Below are 22274 nucleotides of genomic sequence, written 5' to 3'. Positions count from 1 at the left end.
CGCACGCGCCGGAGGGTTAGATCGTGCGCCTATAGTCGCCTGTCGGCGTGACCTGCTCAGACCTCCTCCCGACCTATCAGAGCCCTCCACCAGGTATTTCAGGCCGCCCTCTCCTAGTGGAGGCACCTGACTATTGAGTTATTGTCTCTTGTGTCTAGGCCGTGCTCGCTGCTGTTGCAGCTGCTGTCCTGTTAACCCTCTGTGCTGCCTGCCTTTGTGCTCTCTGTCTCTGTGCTCCCTGTCCCTGTACTCCCAATCTCTGTGCTTCCGGCTGTGCCATAGTGTTATCGCTTTGTCTCCTGCTCCTGCCATCTGTTTAACCCTCGGTTTCCTCTCTCCTTTTTAGTTTTGCTTCCACTCCTTCCTCCTGCTGGTTCCACCATCCCACCGTCTCCTCCTCGGATCTCCCACCACTCCTCTTCATCGCTCACCCTCTTGAGCCGACCCCTGGTCCTGGCTGCCGTGGCGCTTGAACTCCTCGAGTCTGTTCCCTAACGGTCCCTGTATAGGGGTCGGTCCACTTGGTGCGCTCGCTCGGGGAGGGTTCGGTGTCACGGTCCAGTGGGTCCACTCTCGCTTCCGGCATCCGAAGTGTAACAGAAGTGTAACAGAATAGTCAGGCCATGGACCCCGCTAGGGCCGCCGCCCAAAAGGAGTTGGTATTCCTGAGGGAAAACCAGACCTGAATTATGTCTTTTATGAAGACCATGGATTCCTGCTTGTCGGCCTTACAGGTCGCTGACCCTGGCAACGCCTCCCAACTGGCCAGCCTCCAGCAGGAGCTGGTTCAGCAACGGGACACCCAAGCCCATATCCTCTCTTACATGGCCTCGGTCGACGATCGGTTGCTGTCACTGCAGTCGGCTGCCGCGCGAGATCCGTCCCGCGGTTTCGATCCCGTACCTGCCCCGTCACCCAGGCTGGGTAAACCGCCTCGGTATGGCGGCGACCCAAAGTTGTGCAGGGGCTTCCTAAATCAGTGCAGGTTGCATTTCGAACTATTGCCCCAACAGTATCCCACTGATCGGGCCAAGGTGGCCTTTATTGTGTCCCATCTGGAGGGAGAGGCTCTCTCCTGGGTGAATCCCCTGTGGGAGCGGGACGATCCCGTAGTCTCTAGTGTCCAGAACTTCACGGACACTTTCCGTAGAGTCTTTGACGAGCCCGGTCGGGTAGCTTCCGCCACGGAGTCCCTTTTCTGCCTCACTCAGGGTACCCTTACGGTCGGACAATATGCCATCCGGTTCCATACCTTGGCCTCTGAGTTGGGGTGGAATAACGAGGCTTTGGTCGGGGCCTTCTGGCGTGGTCTCTCTGGCAAAATCAAGGACGAACTGGCAGGGCATGATACCCCGACCACCTTGGAGGATCTTATTTCTCTGCCCACACGAATTGACCTCAGGTTTCAGGAACGCGCTCGGGAGGCTGCGAGAGAGAGGCGACCGCTCAGACCGTCTGCTTCTTTTCACAGGCCGTCCAGTCCTCATCCTCCTGGTCCGTCCTCCAGTCTGGCACCGGAGCCGATGCAGGTGGATCGAGTCAAGTTGCCAGAACAGCGCTGTAAGGAGAGACTGATGGAGGGTTTGTGCCTGTATTGTGGCAGCGCTTCACACTTCCTGCGTTCCTGTCCTGAGAGACCGGGAAACTCCTCCACCTAGGGCAGGTAAGTGAGGCCGACCTAGGTGTATCTCACTCCTCTCATCCCCTTACCCTTTCGGTTCAGCTGGTTTTTGGTCAGAGACGTGGCTCGGAGGTGGCCTATGTGGACTCGGGGGGAACTTCATAAGATTGAAGGAGGTGAGGAAGTACCAGATTCCCGTGATTACCCTGAAAACTCCATGTGTTATCGCCTCTGTAGATGGAAGACCCCTATAGGAATCCGTGTCCCTGGTTACGGAGGAGGTGTGTCTGCAAATCGGGGCCTTGCACTGGGAGCGGATCGCATTCTACGTTCTTCCTGACCTAGCCCATGCCTTGCTACTTGGCCTACCCTGGCTTAGAACACATGAACCCGTCCTGAATTGGCGTTCCGGGGAGGTCCTCCGCTGGGGACATCCCTGCCAGGAGAGGTGCCTGGGGCCTGTGCGTCCAGTCAGTCCTCCTCCAGTCTCCTCGGGCCCAGGAGGCTTACCACCCGCATACTGGTCGTTCTCAGACGTGTTTGATAAGAAGGAGGCGGAGATCCTTCCTCCGCATCGCCCGTATGACTGCCCTATCGATCTCCGACCCGGGACCACTCCGCCCCGTGGGCGAATTTATCCCTTGTCCCCAGCTGAGACTGCGGCCATGTCTGAGTACATTCGTGAGAATTTAGCCAGAGGTTTCATACGGAAGTCTTCTTCGCCTGCTGGAGCAGGGTTTTTCTTTGTGAAAAAGAAGGACGGTTCTCTCCGTCCTTGCATTGATTTCCGGGGTTTGAACGACATTACTGTAAAAAACAAGTATCCCTTGCCTCTCATCCCTGAACTCTTTGATCGGCTGCGTGGAGCCCGCATCTTCTCGAAGTTGGATTACGCGGAGCCTACAATCTCGTCCGCATCCGTCCGGGTGACGAATGGAAGACCGCCTTCAACACCCGGGACGGGCATTACGAATATCTGGTTATGCCCTTCGGTCTCTGCAATGCTCCCGCGGTGTTCCAGGAATTCATCAACGATATCTTCCGAGACCTATTGTACTCCTGTGTGGTGGTGTATCTGGACGACATCCTTATTTTCTCCCCGGATCTGGCATCTCACAGGAGGAGCGTTCGTCTGGTTCTACAACGCCTACGGGAGAATCGCCTCTACGCGAAGCTGGAGAAGTGTCTCTTTGAGCAGTCTTCCTTACCCTTTTTGGGCTACATTGTTTCTGATTCTGGTCTGGAGATGGTCCTGGAAAGTTGTCGGCAATTCTTCAATGGCCCCGGCTGGTGGGAGTCAAGGCGATTCAAAGGGTCCTCGGCTTCGCCAACTATTATCGCCAATTTGTGCCACATTTTTCATCCGTCATCAAACCCATCTCCAGTCTCACTCGCAAGGACGTCAACTCCTCGTCCTGGTCTCAGAGGCTGAAGAGGCCTTCTCCTGTCTGAAACAAGCCTTTGCAACGGCACCTGTTTTACACCCACCCTAGGCTACCAAGCCATTCATTCTGGAGGTGGATGCCTCTTCCATCGGAGCAGGTGCAGTGCTTTCTCAGAGATCCCCGTCCGGCTGATTGGTTACCTGCGGGTTCTTTTCGAAAGCCTTCTCTCCAGCAGAGTGTAACTACTCCATTGGCGATCGCGAACTGCTGGCCATAAAATTGGCATTGGAGGAATGGCGCTACCTTCTTGAGGGGTCGGTCCACCCGTTTACCATCTTTACCGATCACAAGAACCTGGCGTATCTCCAGTCGGCCCAGAGACTTAATCCTCGACAAGCCAGATGGTCTCTCTTCTTCGCTCGGTTCGATTTCGAGCTGCATTTTCGCCCCGGGCCAAAAAACTTCAAGGCGGATGCATTGTCCTGATCTCTGCAGTCTCCTGATTTGGTGGAGGATCCGACTCACATCATCAATCCAGACAAGATCATCACGGTGGCCCCAGTGAGACTGATTACTCCTCCCCCAGGCAAGACCTTCGTGCCCGAGGCAGACAGAGAAAAGGTACTGCAGTGGGGACATTCCTCTAAAGTTTCCGGACATGTCGGAGTCAAAAAGACGATGGAGCTCATCGCTCTTTTTATTGGTGGCCCTCTCTCCACAAAGATGTGTCTGACTTCACGGCGTCCTGTTCCTCTTGTGCCAAAGTCAAGGTTCCCAGGCGACCACCCTCCGGTCTTCTGCTTCCACTGCCGATTCCCTCGGTCCCTTGGCAACATATCGCTTTGGATTTCATTACGGACCTGCCTGACGCTTCCGGATATGCAACTATCCTGGTAACTGTCGACCGCTTCTCCAAGATGGCCCATTTCACTCCTCTTCCAGCCTTGCCCTCCGCCCCAGAGTTGGCGAAGATTTTTATCCAGCACATCTTTCGCCTCCATGGCTTTCCGAAGCATATTGTGTCTGATCGAGGCGTACAATTCACCTCGCGATTCTGGAGAGCCTTATGTGAGCTTCTGGAGGTAAGGTTGGACTTTTCCTCCGCGTACCATCCCCAGTCCAATGGCCAAGTGGAACGCATTAATCAGGTACTAGCGACATATTTACGGCAGTTCACCAACGCTCATCAGGATAACTGGGTCCATCTCCTTCCCTGGGCAGAGTTCTCCTACAATAATCACCCCAGCGAGTCTTCGGCCAAGTCTCCATTCTTCGTGGTGTTTGGGATGCATCCTGGTATCCCTCTACCTATTTCCACCACCTCTGGTGTGCCTGCAGCAGATTCTCTGACCCTGGAGTTCTCTAAGATCTGGTCCGAGACTAAGGAGGCTTTCAGGAAGTCTGGGGAGCGCATGAAGAGACACGCTGACAAGAGACGCTTGGACTCTCCGATCTACCTCCCGGGTCAAAAAGTTTGGCTTTCGGCCAAATACATTAGGCTAAAGCTCCCTTCTTACAAACTGGGACCTCGCTACATTGGACCTTTCAAGATTCTCAAATGCATTAACAACGTATCTTACAAACTGGAGTTACCCGTCTCGCTTCGGATCCCCAACTCCTTCCACGTCTCTCTCCTTAAGCCGGTTGTCTTGAATCGGTTCCACCCAGCTCCTAACCCTTCTCCTCTACCTGTCTCTTCCGATGATATCTTTGAGGTAAGGGACATTTTGGCCTCGAAAAAAGTTAGGGGTAAAACCTTTTTCCTAATCGATTGGAAGGGTTTCGGTCCCGAGGAGAGATCTTGGGAGCCGCAAGAGAACATCAATGCTCCGCGCATTCTTAAGAAGTTTTTAGCCAGACGCAGTGGAGGGGAGGGTAAGAGAGGGGGTACTGTTAGCACCGCTCCCCGCTCCCCGGCTGTGCTCACCACCCCCGCTCCTGGTCCGGCTTCCTCCTCAGTCTCTGCCTTGATGCGCGCCCCCGCTCTGCACACTTTCCGGCAGCTGGCCTCCCGACGCCCTCCTCCACTTCCCTCGGCTGCACGCATGGTACCTCTGCGCACGCGCCGGAGGGTTAGATCGTGCGCCTATAGCCGCCTGTCGGCGTGACCTGCTCAGACCTCCTCCCGACCTATCAGAGCCCTCCACCAGGTATTTCAGGCCGCCCTCCCCTAGTGGAGGCGCCTGACTATTGAGTTATTGTCTCTTGTGTCTAGGCCGTGCTCGCTGCTGTTGCAGCTGCTGTCCTGTTAACCCTCTGTGCTGCCTGCCTTTGTGCTCTCTGTCTCTGTGCTCCCTGTCCCTGTACTCCCAGTCTCTGTGCTTCCGGCTGTGCCATAGTGTTATCGCTTTGTCTCCTGCTCCTGCCATCTGTTTAACCCTCGGTTTCCTCTCTCCTTTTTAGTTTTGCTTCCACTCCTGCCTCCTGCTGGTTCCGCCGTCCCACCGTCTCCTCCTCGGATCTCCCACCACTCCTCTTCATCGCTCACCCTCTTGAGCCGACCCCTGGTCCTGGCTGCCGTGGCGCTTGAACTCCTCGAGTCTGTTCCCTAACGGTCCCTGTATAGGGGTCGGTCCACTTGGTGCGCTCGCTCGGGGAGGGTTCGGCGTCACGGTCCAGTGGGTCCACTCTCGCTTCCGGCATCCGAAGTGTAACAGAAGTGTAACATCTTCCTTGTCTTTCTCGGCCACGGCCACTTGCCAGTATCCGCTTGCTAGATCCAAGGTGGAGAAGTACTTGGCTTTCCCCAATGCTGTCAAGGATTCCTTGATGTTGGGTAACGGATATGAGTCTCGCACAGTGCAGGCATTGAGTTTCCTGTAATCTACACAGAACCGGATGGTCCCATCCTTCTTCTTGATGAACACCACCGGTGCCGCCCAATGGCTCTGACTACTCTGCACGACTCCTGAATCCAGCATCTGCCTCAATAATGTCTTCACCTCTGGGTACATCTTGGGTGGGATTTTCCGGTAACGTTCTCAAATTGGACGAGCGTCCCCGGTTGGTAACTCCTGTGTGATCGCTTCGGTACAGCCAAAATCTTCGGCGTGATGGGCGATTGCGGCCTGATTTTCCCACAGCATGGCTTCTATCGCCTGCACATGCTCTGGGCCAAGAGTCTTCACATCCACTTCCATTTGGTCAAGGATGATCCGCCCATTCCACCCTGGGGATGGCTTCTCTTCGGGCCCCGCAGCGACTGCCAGGGTCTAGCCCACACCTTCGATCGGCAATAAAGACATCTCTTTCTGACTCACCACTTCACCCTTGTGTAGGTACACCCGGGCCAGATCTGTCCCCCATGGCAAGGTGACTTCCCTGGGGCCCACGTTCAAAGCTCTTATGTGGACGTGTCCTCGCTGGACCACAGCTATCGTACGAGCTATCATGACTTCTTGGTCTGTTCCTCCGCCTACCACAGGTTGAACTATCACCTCCAGCCATCAAGGTTGCAATGAGCCCCCACTGGAAGATGTAATATACTTTCTCTTTCGGGAGGCAGGATTACAGACTCCTTCCCGGGGGGCCCTGATGACCCCTACCGCCTGATAAGATGGCACACTCTTCTGCGTCCCACAGACGCGGATCAATCGCTGAAGGGCTTCTTGAGTAGGCTTGTGTGTGGCAGCCTTCTTCCAATAACTGGGTCCCCATTTGGTGAACATTATCTGATCGAGTTCTCATAGGATATTCATTCCCAGTACTACAGGCACATCTTCTTTGATGGGCTCAGGGAATAGCAGGATCCCTTTCTTTCCTACTTCTTGCCCACAGATTCGAATATTCATCCACATGACCCCTATGATCGGGATTGGCTGTTGATTGGCAGCAAACAACCGGATCAATGTCTCCTTCTCTGGCTTAGCCAGGGCTTAAAAATGCTGTTTGAAATATGATTCTGGCATCGTTGTCACTTGTGAACCGGTATCTGACAAGCAATCCACTGGATCGCCCTCAAATTCAGCATGCAGGATGGGACTCCCAGCAATCAAGTGTTCATTATGATAAGGAGCGGCCTCTCTTCTTGCTTCCCCCAGAGTGCCGCATTACTGCGGGGGTTGGTAGTTTAACGGCGGTTGCTGCTGGCTTTGAGCATAATTCCGGCAGTCCCTGGCAAGGTGCCCTTGTCCTCCACATTCCCAGCATTGTATGCCTCCTATTTACTGAGGGGCACCCCGAGCCTGTCTTCGTGCCTCTGATGCCTGGCGGGGAGGAGCTTGCACTCATTGACCCCTTAAAGGTATGGCCGAAGGATGGTTATATGAGTGCATTGAGTCAGACTGTTGTTCTCCCATTCTTTGCTCCATCCGGGTTAATTTATCTTGCATACTGACAAGAGACTGTTGCGAGTTGTGCACTACCTGGACCAGAGCCTCCTGATGATTTGGGCCTCCTCTGGTATTGGCACCCTGGACACACATCACACCAGACGCGTAACTGTCTTCCTTGCTTCGGGCCACTGCTTCTGCCTGGATTTGACGGAATGAAAGAGTCGGATCTACATGGATCTACACGTTCTGAGAGCGCTCTCCTCAAGGATGTGTTGTGCAGTACCAGAATGAATTGTTCCCAGAGTATCCGGTCTTTGAAGCCCATGCCACCAAGCCCATCCGTCTCTTTCCTTTGCACTTCTGCTAACACTTCTTGCAGTGCTGTCGCATACTGAGAGATCCCTTCATCTTTCTGCTGCATTTTAAAGAAAAATTTAGCGCGGAGGTGTCCCGCACTAGCAGTCTCACCATAGATCTCTTCCAGGAATCTCACTAACTCCTTCAGGGTACTACGGGTGAGTTCCAGCTGTTGACAGATGTTTTTACAGGCCTCTCCTTCCAAGGCAGTCCACTTCAAGGTATGTGCTGATGTTATAAATCTTTAGGGTGCTTTGCAGCCGGGACACCCAATCAGACAGGGGCATATTATTGCCATCAAATTTTGGAAGTACACTAAATATGGTGCCCATATGGAGTGTCCTTGCAGGGATTCCACCAATGCCCACAGCATCCCCACTAACACTAGCATTCTCGCTGTTGCCGCCTGCTGCCTGCATCTTGGTGATAGTCAACCTGTTCGCAGCGCCACTTGAAGCAATGGACGGGGGACCACCACAATGCAGGGAGACAACAGTACGCAAGATGAGGTGCAAACAACAAAGGGTTAATTTATTTACAGGCAAGAAATGAAGTGTTAGGAAAGTGTAAACAGGGGTATGCAATGACATAAAACAATTTACAAAAGTGATATTCTCTAGCTGGGCCGTACAGTATGCTGCTACTCTAACTATAGCCTGACTGGCTGCTGCAACTTCGGCCACATGATTACCGTGCTCTGTCTATTGCAGCCTATCCTAAGCCCTAAACATGTGCGCACATGGGGTTAACACTCACAGTAATGTTGGTGTCTCAGTTCCTTCCTGGGGCCCCCCTGCAGTTTTCTGCAAGATGATGCGAAGTCCTCCCTGGCAGCTCTGTGCAACGTAGTCTTGTCCTTGTGTGAAGATCCCGAGCCTGTTCGTAGAAACGATGAATTCCCTCTTCTGAATTCCTTCCTTGTATATCTCCGTGGCTCCTTGCAACAACACAGGAAAATCACCTTTGTTGTCCCCAGAAGGGTATACACAATCCCACAAGTTCAGTCAGTTACAAGCTGCATGCTTTTCTCCTCACGTCAGTCTCCTGCAGACTCCCAACTCAGAACACTCACTGAGAAAACAGCCCCTCCCCTCTCCATAGCTGAAAGAGCATACCAAAGCAGTCTTTTGAATCGTAGAACAGAATATACCATCGCATCACCCAAGGGGGTGCTGCCTCTTAAAGTGGCAGCGTGTCTCTGCTGTCCATAGCAATGTCAGCCCCTTACAATAGCAGCTATCTTTGTTGTTTAAGCGTAAGATGCTACAATCATTATGTACGGTATGCCCCATCAAATGACTTTGTATCTTTTAATATGTAGTCTTAAAGAATCCAATTAAATGTAGTTATCCTTTTTTCTAATCATTTTATTGTTTTATTGTACATTTCTTGCTATTCTACCCTATGATTATTTAGGCTGTCCTCTTTCCAGAGCTGCTTCTCTTTGCTGTGGGTTCAGGGATTTTCTCCATAGCTGCCTAACAGAAACCTGTCAGAGGAAAAGGCAAGGTCTTCTGTGGGATTGTTTGTCAATGGGAAACAAAATGGGGCATATGTTACCATCACCTACTCTCAGTGGCTGATCCCCTGTTATTTGCCTTTGGCTTTAAAAGAGAAGTATTGCCTTTCCTTGTAATCCTGTTTTTGAAGACTGCTGAGGCGGGATCATTAGAGAATAGAAAGTGTCAGTCTATTGTACATGAATGGAAAAAGAGAATGGGTGCTCCAAGTGTGCTACCCCAATATAAGACACAGCGAGCAAGGGATTTCATATGCTCACCTGCCTGGGTTGTGATCTGGTATAACTTTGTACATGTAAGAATGAAGGGCTACTGCTCCGACCGCTGACCCACGCGCCGATGGGAAGAAACATATTAAAAAAAACAGGAAAAAGAGTGGTGATTCTTGGGTGCTACCACAGAGTGAAGACAAGGGTGTGTATCTCTGGATCTTTATTAATACAATACGTTTCGTGAAGGTGTCAACCTGATTTCGAAATGCATCATATGTAAAGATCCCGAGACTATACACCCTTGTCTTCACTCTGTGGCAGCACCCAGGAATCACCGCTCTTTTTCCTACTTGGTTTAAATAAGTCTATTGTATGGTCATTGCCTAAATTAAAAACTGCAAAATGTATAGATTTTATTTTATATATTGTGGTGAACAAAATCCCCACCAAAAATGTTTTAGAAATATGGTTAACATAAAAACACCTACTTTCAATATCAATAAAAAACGGAATCACTGCTATATTGTGACTGTAAAATATCATATAGCCATATCTTCTTTGCTCTCAAAAGGTAAGTATGAATTGTATATGTCGTACAATATTTCTGTTGTATAAAGTTTGTGAAGTCCCCATAATAAGGATTTTTTTTTAAACTTTTGATTGTCATGGAATTAACGTTGGCATGGTGACAATGTACAACGCAAACGAATGCTTATAAAGGCTGCTAGTAGCAACAGGAAATGAATTTGTGAATGAATGGTGTACTGTAGTTATTGACTAGACAATTATAAATGAGCTTGTATAATTAGTTGATATAGAAAAGTAATGCACACTGTGGGACGTCTGCTTCATCTGATTGCATTTGCAGGCGATAAAACATGGAAACGCTATACTTCCTATGGTCAAGACAGCTCCTGCCTCTGCCTTTGATCTTGACTTGACCATCAAATTCAGGACTCTAAGAAGGATCATGGGATTCTTTTCTAATCGCTAGACTTGAAGGGAAGGGATCTCTTGAAGAGAAATGCTGGGTACTTAAAAGAAAATTAATTCTCCGGTCTTATTCTAGAGATTTTGGACTAAATTTCCTCTTTCTACCTCTACAGGCTATTCCGGGACGGTATCCCCTCTGGTGTCTATATATCCTAGTTGGGCATATGGAAAGGAGTTGTCTTTACAACCAATTTAATATATTAAATCAATTAATTAAAAAATAAATAGCTCTCCAGAATTTGTACACATCATTACCAATTCTGCTTTCTTTATTCAGCAGTGAATCCTAAATACTGAACTTTAGCTTGAAGATAGTCATGTTCCTATTCTGTCTTATGTGCTCTGAGTTATTGGCCTTCTTCCTATATATTCACCATCCAGTAATATTTTACTTGTTCTCCTGGCTCCCCACTGTTATCATGCCAGGTAGAAACAGAAGAGAGAACAGGCATAGTAATGAGCGCTTTATTCAGATATGACTTTGATGAATTAGGCAATGTTATGCTTGTCAGCTGTGAGAAAATGAGCAAATGTTAGCATGTTATCACTTTTATTGTGTTTATCAGCCTGCTAATTCTCCAGGGAAAATGACTATAGCACACAAAATAATGTTATCAATCAAGAATATCTGAAATACCTGGTTGAATAGTCTTTATTCTCATACTGAAAAATATTATTAGGTGCAATATACTTTATGGATGACTGTGGGGTGCATTATACTTTATGGATGACTATGGGGTGCACTATACTTTATGGATGACTATGGGGTGCATTATACTTTATGGATGACTATGGGGTGCACTATACTTTATGGATCACTATGAGGTGCATTATACTTTATGGATGACTATGGGGTGCATTATACTTTATGGATGACTATGGGGTGCACTATACTTTATGGATGACTATGGGGTGCATTATACTTTATGGATGACTATGGGGTGCATTATACTTTATGGATGACTATGGGGTGCACTATACTTTATGGATGACTATGGGGTGCATTATACTTTATGGATGACTATGGGGTGCACTATACTTTATGGATGACTATGGGGTGCACTATACTTTATGGATGACTATGGGGTGCATTATACTTTATGGATGACTATGGGGTGCACTATACTTTATGGATGACTATGGGGTGCATTATACTTTATGGATGACTATGGGGTGCACTATACTTTATGGATGACTATGGGGTGCATTATACTTTATGGATGATTATGGGGTGCATTATACTTTATGGATGACTATGGGGTGCACTATACTTTATGGATGACTATGGGGTGCATTATACTTTATGGATGACTATGGGGTGCATTATACTTTATGGATGACTATGGGGTGCACTATACTTTATGGATGACTATGGGGTGCATTATACTTTATGGATGACTATGGGGTGCATTATACTTTATGGATGACTATGGGTTGCATTATAGTTTATGGATGACTATGGGGTGCATTATACTTTATGGATGACTATGGGGTGCACTATACTTTATGGATGACTATGGGGTGCATTATACTTTATGGATGATTATGGGGTGCATTATACTTTATGGATGACTATGGGGTGCACTATACTTTATGGATGACTATGGGGTGCATTATACTTTATGGATGACTATGGGGTGCATTATACTTTATGGATGACTATGGGGTGCATTATACTTTATGGATGACTATGGGGTGCGTTATACTTTATGGATGACTATGGGGTGCACTATACTTTATGGATGACTATGGGGTGCATTATATGACACGGATGACTATGAGCTGTACAGTATATTATATAGAGGACTATGGGATGCTTTATACTATATGGAGGACTATGGGGGGAGAATTATAATTCTTCTATGGAGCCCCATTTATGCCCATGATGAGGATAATGGTTCATTTTCTTCTAAACATTAAAGAACAGCGGCAGAATGGGGGACATATATACCAGGATGGGGAATTTATATATCAGGATGAGGCCCGCAATAAAGGACATATAGCAGAATGGGTGATGTATATACCAGTATGGGGCCAGGATGAGGGACATATATAACGTTTATACTAGGATAGAGAATGGATATATATATATATATTTTTTTATGCAGGATGGGGGCAGGTCCAAATCTTGCACAGAAGGCTTTAGTTGCGCCACTGATAGGACCTACCACTGGGCTCAAATGAATACAGTCATCAGGGATTTTAATGAGTAAACTGAAATTGTACTGAAACTCTTCCCACAAAAATACAATGGGAGGAATAAGTTATGAATATGTCACCAGTTTTCTAATTAAATATTTTTCTAAAGGTGCTATTGACATGATATTCTCACCAGATGTCGGTGATAACTCATCCAATCCACACGGGCAAAGAAATCAAACCATATCTGTCCATAAATTAAGTATTTAATAACGATCATGTATATTTTTTTTTTCTAAACATGAAATACAAAATGTTTAAAATTAAGACTTCAATAACATTATTTACAGGTATATTACAAAAATTTGTCTGGTTCCTTTTAGGTGCAAAATTGACATTGACACTGCAAATCAATTGAAAATATGTTTTATATTTTTAATCAATTTTACTTATTATCTGTGGTGTAAAATATCAAATGTATGTTCATTCCAACCGGCATTTTTTTTAAAGTCACAGATAAAAATGCTAATGTTTAAGAGCACCTTAATTGATTGCTGATTGGTTCCACTGAGCAAAGAGTCACTTCTTTTTCTCAGTAATAGTTTTATATATGCGAGATATGCAAAAAAATTCAACCTCTTTCTAATCTACCCGTTCAGTCCAAAAAGAAGACATAATAAAAATTGTGGGCAATCGTGGCTAAATTATCTTTGTAAGGTAAGGTGTTCTCCAGAATAACCATTCTAGGACAGTTGTAAATATTCCCTTGATCAAAATGGTCTTTCTGCAAATTGTGAGTTTTTAGTAAATCTTACTTTTTTTTAATCGCTGATCTGCCATGTATATAGATTTTTTCTTACACCGAATTAACATATCTGTGAAATGTGGACCATGCTCAAATCGCAGTTTCTGGTCTTCTGACCTACACTAACTTCTTCATATTTAGACAAACCTGTGAATTCGGCTTTGGTTTAAGTCTTTTTGAAGTTAAAAATAATAATCTTTATTTTTGTATAGCGCTAACATATTCCGCAGCGCTTTACAGTTTGCACATATTTTCATCACTATCCCCGATGGGGCTCACAATCTAAATTCCGGAGTGCCCGGAGGAAACCCACGCAAGCACAGGGAGAATATACAAACTCCTTGCAGATGTTGTCCTTGGTGGGCTTCGAACCCAGGACCCCAGCGCTGCAAGGCTGCAGCGCGAACCACTGAGCCACCGTGCTGCCCTAGTTCTAAAGTTCTAAAGTTCTGAACTGAAGTTCTAAAACAATGATATAATAAATAGTAGGAAGTTACACATTCCTTAACTGCTGCAATACCTCTTTTCGAAGAGAAACATTTGAGGTTCCAGTACAATATTTATTTATTGATTAATGCCCAATTTTTTTTTGCAATAGTTGTGTTTTTTATGCTCAGACATATGGGAAAGTCCTAACGCTACAGTTAGTGGAGAACCTCTTAAAAAGGACTTATCTCTCCTCCTGTCATGTCTACGTAAAAAAAAAGCAGTCTCACCACATCTATTCATATGGTCATTATAAATGATATGAAATAACGCTGCTATGTTTATTTTCAGGTATCTTGGAATCACACGACCCCTGACCTACCCTGTGAGGCAGAATGGGAAATGTATGGCCAAAATGATCCTGTGTGTTTGGCTCCTTTCCGCCTCGATCACGTTACCTCCACTCTTCGGTTGGGCTCAAAATGTAAATGATGACAAAGTTTGCTTGATTAGTCAAGATTTTGGCTACACCATCTATTCCACAGCTGTTGCCTTTTACATCCCCATGTCGGTCATGCTGTTCATGTATTACAGAATATTCAAAGCTGCTAAGCGGAGTGCTGCCAAACACAAGTTTTCTGGGTTCCCGCGATCAGAGGACAGTGATGGAATGATTGCAGGAAATGGAGTTGTAAAAACACACAAAGAATCGGAAGAATGTACAAATTTGTCAAAACTGCTGAGAAATGACAGAAAAAACATATCCATTTTTAAAAGAGAACAGAAAGCAGCTACTACCCTTGGGATTATCGTAGGAGCTTTTACTATATGCTGGCTACCTTTTTTTATACTTTCAACTGCAAGACCGTTTATCTGTGGAACAGAATGCAGCTGTATTCCATTATGGATGGAGAGGACATTTTTATGGCTGGGATATGCAAACTCACTGATAAATCCTTTCATTTATGCCTTTTTTAATAGAGACCTGAGAACAACTTATCGCAATCTGTTACAATGCCGGTACAGGAATATCAACAGGAAGCTGTCAGCTGCAGGAATGCATGAGGCTTTGAAGCTTGCAGAAAGGCCTGATCATACCTTGTAAGAATACTACTGATATTTCTTCTTGTAACATACTATACATGAATATTCATGAAAGATCAACATTTCTGGAGTATTTTAAATGCACCATACATAGTGTAATACAATATTCAGCTAGTTGACATAAGGGGAATCTGTCAGCAGGTTTTTTTGCTTTGTATTCTGAGAGCAGCACAATATAGGACTAGTGAGCCTGATTCCAATGATGTATCACATAGTTTTCTGGGTGCAACAGTTGTGACACAGAGTTTTTTTGACGCAGCATGGATCAGAGGTGAGAAAACTAACCTGACCCACTCCACAGATAACCCCGCCCACACCAGGCTCTGTATGTACGTAGTCTCTAGACAGGGAGCTGCTTATCACAAGAGGTGGGCGTGGTCAGACCAGTGGTCCAGTGCCGCAGTGATTATCTTTTAGTAACAAAACCTTCAATGTAGAAAAAAGTATCAGAGCTTACCATGCTTTGTAGGTTGAAAGTCCATGGGAAGAAAACATGTGGGTGTTATGGCTCCAGCTGGTGTGACTCAACAACAATGGGAAAAGTGAAGAGAGAGGCACTTCCACAGGTGAAATAAAAGCACTGTTTTATTTCTTTAACCCCTTTCTGCCATATGATGCACTATCCCATCCATGTGCCCTGGGACTTAATTCCCAAGGACGGGATAGTACGTCATCATAGATCAGCGGCGCTCACAGGTGATAATCAGCTGACACCCGCCACTATGTCAAAATAGTCTAATTCACCGCACACTCAAATAGATTTCATGCAAATAAGTGTCCATTTTATTATATATAAAACATGTGGGAGCCAAACAAGAATATATAGCACACAGTAGAAGCGATATAAACAAGACTTTTCGGCTCAGCCTGAGCCTTCATCACTTTATCGCTTAATCCAGAGTTGGATCTTTGCATAGGGTGCAGAAGGAGAAGTAAAACTCCCAAGAAAACAGCCCAAGAGAGGTGGCTAATGTTTTGCTTGTGGAAGGAAGTGCTCCCGCGCCTGTCTGTCTGTCCAACTCTGGATTAAGCGATAAAGTGATAAAGTTTCAGGCTGAGCCGAAACGTCTTGTTTATATCGCTTCTACTGTGTGCTATATAATCTTGTTTGGCTCCCACATGTTTTGTATATAATAAAATGGACACTTATTTGCATGAAATCTATTTGAGTGTGCAGTGATTTAGACTATTTTGAGATTAAGTACCGATTGGTCCGTTACACCTGCACCTCGTTATTTTGGCCTGAGTGCACGCTAACTCCCCAGTTTACCCGGCACTAGGTGTTAGGAGCGGTCATGGACCGATCCCGGCACATTAACCCCCACACACTGCAATCAAGCATGATCGCAGTGTTCCGGGGGCATAGGGAAGAATCGCACAGGGAGGAGGCTCCCTGTGTGCTTCCCTGAGACCCCGGAACAACGCGATGTGCTTGTGTTGTTCCGAGGGCCTCCTCCCTGCAGACCCCCGGATCTAGGATGGCCGCAGGGAGCTTCTGAGTTCTGCAGGGAGGTGGTTTCTCAGTGCCTGCTAAGAGCAGGCGCTGAGATGCCGCCTGCATTGCCTGTCAGATGGCTGATCTGACAGTGCACTGCAAAGTGTCAGATCAGCGATCTGACACTATATAGCAATGTCCCCCATTGGGACAATGTAATAAAGTAAAAAAAAGTGCAAAATTCCTAAATAAATAAAAAAAAATTATTCAATAAATACATTTCTTTTTGTAAAAAACAAACAAACAATAAAAGTACACATATTTGGTATCGTCGCGTCCATAACGTCCCGCCCTATAAAACTGTCCCACTAGTTAACCCCCTTTAGTGAATCTCTTAAAAAAAAAAACAAGGCAAAAAACAATGCTTTATCATCATACCAACGAACAAAAAGTGCAATAACACGCGATCAAAAAGACAGATATAAATAAACATGGTACCGCTAAAAATGTCATCTTGTCCCGCAAAAAACGAGCTGCCACACAGCATCATCAGTGAAAAAATACAAAAGTTATAGCTCGCAGAATAAAGTGATGCAAAAATAATTATTTTTTGTATAAAACCGCCAAAACATAAAAAATGATATAAATGAGGTATCGCTGTAATCATACTGACCCGAAGAATAAAACCACTTTATCAATTTTACCACATGCAGAATGATGTAAACGCCCCCCCCCAAGAAATTCATGAATTGTTGGTTTTTGCTCATTCTGTGTTCCAAAAATTGGAATAAAAAGCGATAAAAAAAGTTGTGTGCCCGAAAATGGTAGCAATACAAACGTCAACTCGTTCCGCAAGAAATAAGACCTCAAATGACTGTGGGTCAAAATATGGAAAAAATTATAGCTCTCAAAATGTGGTGATGCAAAAACTATTTACACAATAAAAAGTGTCTTTTAGCGTGTGACAGCTGACAAACATAAAAACTCGCTATAAATAGTAAATCAAACCCCCCTTTATCACTCCCTTAGGCTAGTTTCACACTTGCTTTTTTTTGCAGCGCGTTTTTCCCGCAAAAAAACGCATTGAAAAAACGCATACAAAAGCATAAAACTGCTGCGTTTTTTTCAAGCATTTTTATGAGCATGCATGAAAAAAACGCAGCGTTTTTATGCGTTTGTATGCCTTTTTAGTGCGTTTTTACCACGTTTGCGTTTTTTTCCAACATTAGGTGGCCCCTCACACTAACCCAAACCATGACTTTACTAACCCTAACCCTGACCCTAACCCTAACCCTAACCCTGACCCTAACCCTAACCCTAACCCTGACCCTAACCCTTAACCAAATCATACTTAACCCTAACCCAAACCCTAAACCCTAACTAACCCTAACCCTAACCCTGACCCTGACCCTAACCCTAACCCTGACCCTAACCCTAACCCTAACCCTGACCCTAACCCTAACCCTAACCCTAACCCTGACCCTAACCCTTAACCAAACCATACTTAACCCTAATCCTGACCCTAACCCTGACCCTTACCCTTAACAAAACCATACTTAACCCTAACCCTGACCCTAACCCTAACCCTGACCCTAACCCTAACCCTAACCCTGACCCTAACCCTAACCCTAACCCTAACCCTGACCCTAACCCTTAACCAAACCATACTTAACCCTAATCCTGACCCTAACCCTGACCCTAACCCTTAACAAAACCATACTTAACCCTAACCCTGACCCTTACCCTAACCCTGACCCTAACCCTAACCCTGACCCTAACCCTAACCCTAACCCTGACCCTAACCCTTAACCAAACCATACTTAACCCTAATCCTGACCCTAACCCTGACCCTAACCCTTAACCAAACCATACTTAACCCTAACCCTGACCCAAACCCCAACCCTAACCCTGACCCTGACCCTAACCCTAACCCTAAACCCCCTTAACTAACCCTAACTCTAACCCAAACCCCTAAATTCCATGGTTAAAAAAAAAAACGCATATGCAAAAAAACGCATACATGAGCATGCCAGTGCGCAGATATGCGCATCCATAGGCTATAATGGCCATTTTTAGCGCAAAACGTGCGCATATGTGCGCATGCGCTTTTTTGCAGGGCCAAAAAATGCAACATGCTGCGTCTGGAAAATACAAACGCACACCCCAAAAAAACGCAGCGCATGAAAATCGCATACATGCGCTTACAAGCGCGCAGGTATGCGCACCCATGTTAAATATAGGGGAAAAAACGCATGCGCACATATGCGTTTTTTTCCAGCGCTAAAAAACGCAAATGTGAAACCAGCCTTAGTTAGGGAAAAATAATAACATTTAAAAAAAAATATTTATTTACATTTTCCCATTAGAGTTAGGGTTAGCTCTAGGGTTAGGGCTAGGGGTGTGTTGGGGTTAGGGTTGGAGTTAGAATTGGGGGGTTTCCACTGATTAGGCAAATCAGGTGCTCACCAAACGTGACATGGCATCTGATCTCAATTCTAGCCAATTCTGCATTGAAAAAGTCAAATGGTGCTCCTTCCCTTCCAAGCTCTGCCATGCGCCCAAACAGTGGTTTACCCCTACATATGGAGTATCGGCCTACTCAGGACAAATTGCACAACAACTTTTGGGGTCCAATCTCTCCTGTTACCCTTGGGAAAATAAAAAATTGACCACTAAAAGATCATTTTTGTGCAAAAAAATAGGATTTTTTTATTTTTAAGGCTCTACGTTATAAACTTCTGTGGATCACTTGGGGGTTCACCACACATTTAGATAAGTTGCTTGGGGGGTCTAGTTTCCAAAATGGGGTCCCTTGTGGATGGTTTCCACTGTTTAGGCACATCAGGGGCTCTCCAAATGTGACATAACACCCGCAGATGATTCCATCAAAGTCTGCATTCCAAAACGTCGCTACTTCCCTTCTGAGCATCGACGTGTGCTCAAACAGTGGTTCCCCCCACATATGGGGTATGAGCGTACTCAGGACAAATTGGACAACAACTTTTGGGGTCCAATTGCTCCTGTTACCCTTGGGAAAATAAAAAAAATTGGACCTGAAATAATTTTTTGGTGAAAAAAAGTTAAATGTTCATTTAAAAAAAAAAAAAAAACATTCAAAAAATTCCTGTGAAGCACCTGAAGGGTTAATAAACTTCTTGAATGTGAATTTGAGCACGTTGAGGGGTGCAGTTTTTAGAATGGTGTCACTTTTGGGTATTTTCTATCATATAGACCCCTCAAAGTGACTTCTAATGTAATGTGGTCTCTAAAAATAAAATGGTGTTGTAAAAATGAGAAATCACTGGTCAACTTTTAACCCTTATAACTTCCTAATAAAATAAATTTTGGTTCCAAAATTGTGCTGATGTAAAGTAAACATGTGGGAAATGTTAATTATTATGTATTTTGTGTGACATGAAAATTTATAGTTGGAAAATTATGAAATTTTCTAAATTTTCCCCAAATTTCTGTTTTTTTCACAAAAAAAATGCAAAGATTACATAGCAAAGACCTGCTGAAACATTACATTTAATGTGGAGCTCCTGACTTAAATGATAGAGGTTCTCTTTTGGAAGCCTCATCTTTGAGCCAGAGAAATGAGTGGTTATAAAAATGTCTTTTGGAGGACCCAAAACATTTTACGGTTCATTGATTTCAATTAAAACATTCTGAAGTTTACTTTCCCTCCTATGATGGCACTGTAGGAAAATGTGAAGATTTGCTGCTTGGTTGCTCTACAAATTGCCTCTGAGGATTTCAGGAGCAATTTGTTATGTAATTAACATATTTTCAGGGGAGAATAGCAATGGATTTTTGGTCATAGTGGCCAACTCTTTTAAGATGATCTTATCTCATTTATAGTTATCACTATGTCCTTCTCACTAGTGAGATTTCCAATTTGTAAGATTCTGAAGGAAGCATTTTATCATGCAATACACAGGGGCAGAATTAATTTGTGAGTGTGTCTAGACTTTTTTTTTAAATGTACCAATTTTGGTGCATTTTGGTACAAATAGTCATTTAGAGTTTTGCACTTATTTTGCTATATGTTTAAAACACTGTGTCTCACTCAGAAGGTACTGTGACTCTCATTTCAATGGAGGATCCATCTTCATCAGGTGGATGTTTTCCATTTTCCTGTTGAAGACGGATCCTCCGTTGAAACGAGATGTGGTTTAAACCCATCTTTTGTCTGAGTCACTTTGCTGCGCTCCTAAGACGATTTTCCATTTTCTCTTTGCAAGGAGAATGACACTCTTGAAAAAGGATTAAACTGCACTAACATGATGCAAAATGCATTGAGCTATGTACATATTAAACAGAATTGGCAGATCTGCCCTTGGTATGGTGTGAAATGTAGCTTCTTCACCTGAACTCATAATCAGGAGGTTTCTGAGAAAGGGCACTTGGGTGTTGAGCAGAAAGAAAGACTCAAAAAAAAAGTGATAGTTTTTTATTAAAACTGTAAGATAACTAAGCATATCAGCAGGTCTATACCCAAATTTGCACAGAATGAGGGATAGCATAGTTATTTCTAAGGATCATACCCCTGGGATCCACAGCAATCTTGAAGAATTGTTCTCCAGAACCAAGAGAAAGGAGTTCTTCGGAGGCCTGGCTTAAATAGGCTCCATTTATTGTCTACAGCATTGCTGAAAATAGCCGAGAGCTGTACTCAGCTTTATTCCATACACAGTGAATGCAGCAGAGGTCATGTATGGAGGTCATGTACTGTATGCATGCGCACCTCCACTCCATTCAATCAGGTTCTCTGCACAGGTCTTGAGTATGATTTCAGAACTTTGTTCTCAAGACCACTGGGGAACTAGCAGTTAGGCCCCCAATGATAGGAAATAGCATTTTAGGGATAACCCTTTAAGAATCATACCTAGAGTAATCATATTCTGTTGTACAATTTAAAGGTTGTATAATAAGGTACAATATTACATTTATGAAATAATTTTGTGAGTTAACAAAAATATACAAAAAAAAGGCCAATTCACTAAAACTTTTAAGTGACAAGTGTTGTAAATGTTTATTTAAATTTATTATTATTTTTTTGTGCAATATTTTCACACCAGTTTGAATAAACTCTGCCTAAACTGGTGGAGCTGGGGAGGAGCCGGGCAGGACAAAGTGTTGCTACACCTGCCTGTCCAATTTACCAAAACTGCTGGTGTTCTGCACAGCAGAAATGCAGGAGCATCTCCAATGCGACGAACAGAGGTGCACGCCACTCAAAAAAAGTACTGAAGTGTACCCCTCTTAAAGAATTTGGCGCTTTATGTACTCCGTCAAAACTGGTGTAGTGCGATCTTGTGCAATGCTAGTTTCAATGAATCCGCCTGAATGTCTTTCTCCCTTGTCAATATAGCAAATATGTCATAGAATTCAGAGCCTAATTTAAGTAAACTTGGAGTATAATATAAGTAACAGTAAAGCAAATTATATTTTCTGTAAAATTCATTTACAAACTATAATTCAACTCACAAGATGCTTTTTCTGGTTACTTATATGCTCAGATGCATAGTTAAAATAAATATTTTTAAAAAGATACCAGTGATTCCTGTTTACTATTACCGATACTCAGCTCATCATTTTTGGAATATCTAGTAAATATCCAGCAAAAGAAGTTGGGTTGCTATATAAGAGAAGTATGTAAACATGAAGGTGAATTTAGGATACGCTGACACTGGCGAGTAGCCATCATTAGTGTTGAGCATTCCGATACTGCAAATATCGGGTATCGGCCAATATTCACTGTATCGGAGTTCCGATACTGAGTTCCGATATTTTTACAATATCGAATACCGGAATCGGAAGTTCCCATAATGCAATGAGCAAGTTGTGTTAGCCATGTTAACTAATGGCATGGCTATGATTGGCTGCTGAAATGATGTCATCATGATGCGCGGTCTGTGCGGGCCTGCCGGGGGTTTGTACGGGCCTGCCGGGGGTCTGTGTGGGCTGCCGGGGGTCTGTGTGGGCCTGCCGGGGGTCTGT

General features: G+C 44.9%; 1 protein-coding gene across 1 annotated transcript in view; it reads left to right on the top strand.

Annotated features, from left to right (window-relative positions):
* HTR7 (5-hydroxytryptamine receptor 7) overlaps positions 1-22274 on the top strand; it is a 225053-nt gene that overhangs the window by 165446 nt on the left and 37333 nt on the right. The window contains exon 2 of the mRNA XM_073585897.1: positions 14084-14833. Within this exon, the coding sequence (XP_073441998.1) occupies positions 14084-14833 (750 nt within the window). The remainder of the gene's footprint in view (positions 1-14083; positions 14834-22274) is intronic.

This window comes from Dendrobates tinctorius, unplaced genomic scaffold (genome assembly GCF_039654945.1).
Source record: "Dendrobates tinctorius isolate UK_male_01 unplaced genomic scaffold, ASM3965494v1 ptg000089l, whole genome shotgun sequence".
Lineage (NCBI taxonomy): Eukaryota > Metazoa > Chordata > Amphibia > Anura > Dendrobatidae > Dendrobates > Dendrobates tinctorius.
This window is presented reverse-complemented; position numbering and strand designations above follow the sequence as displayed.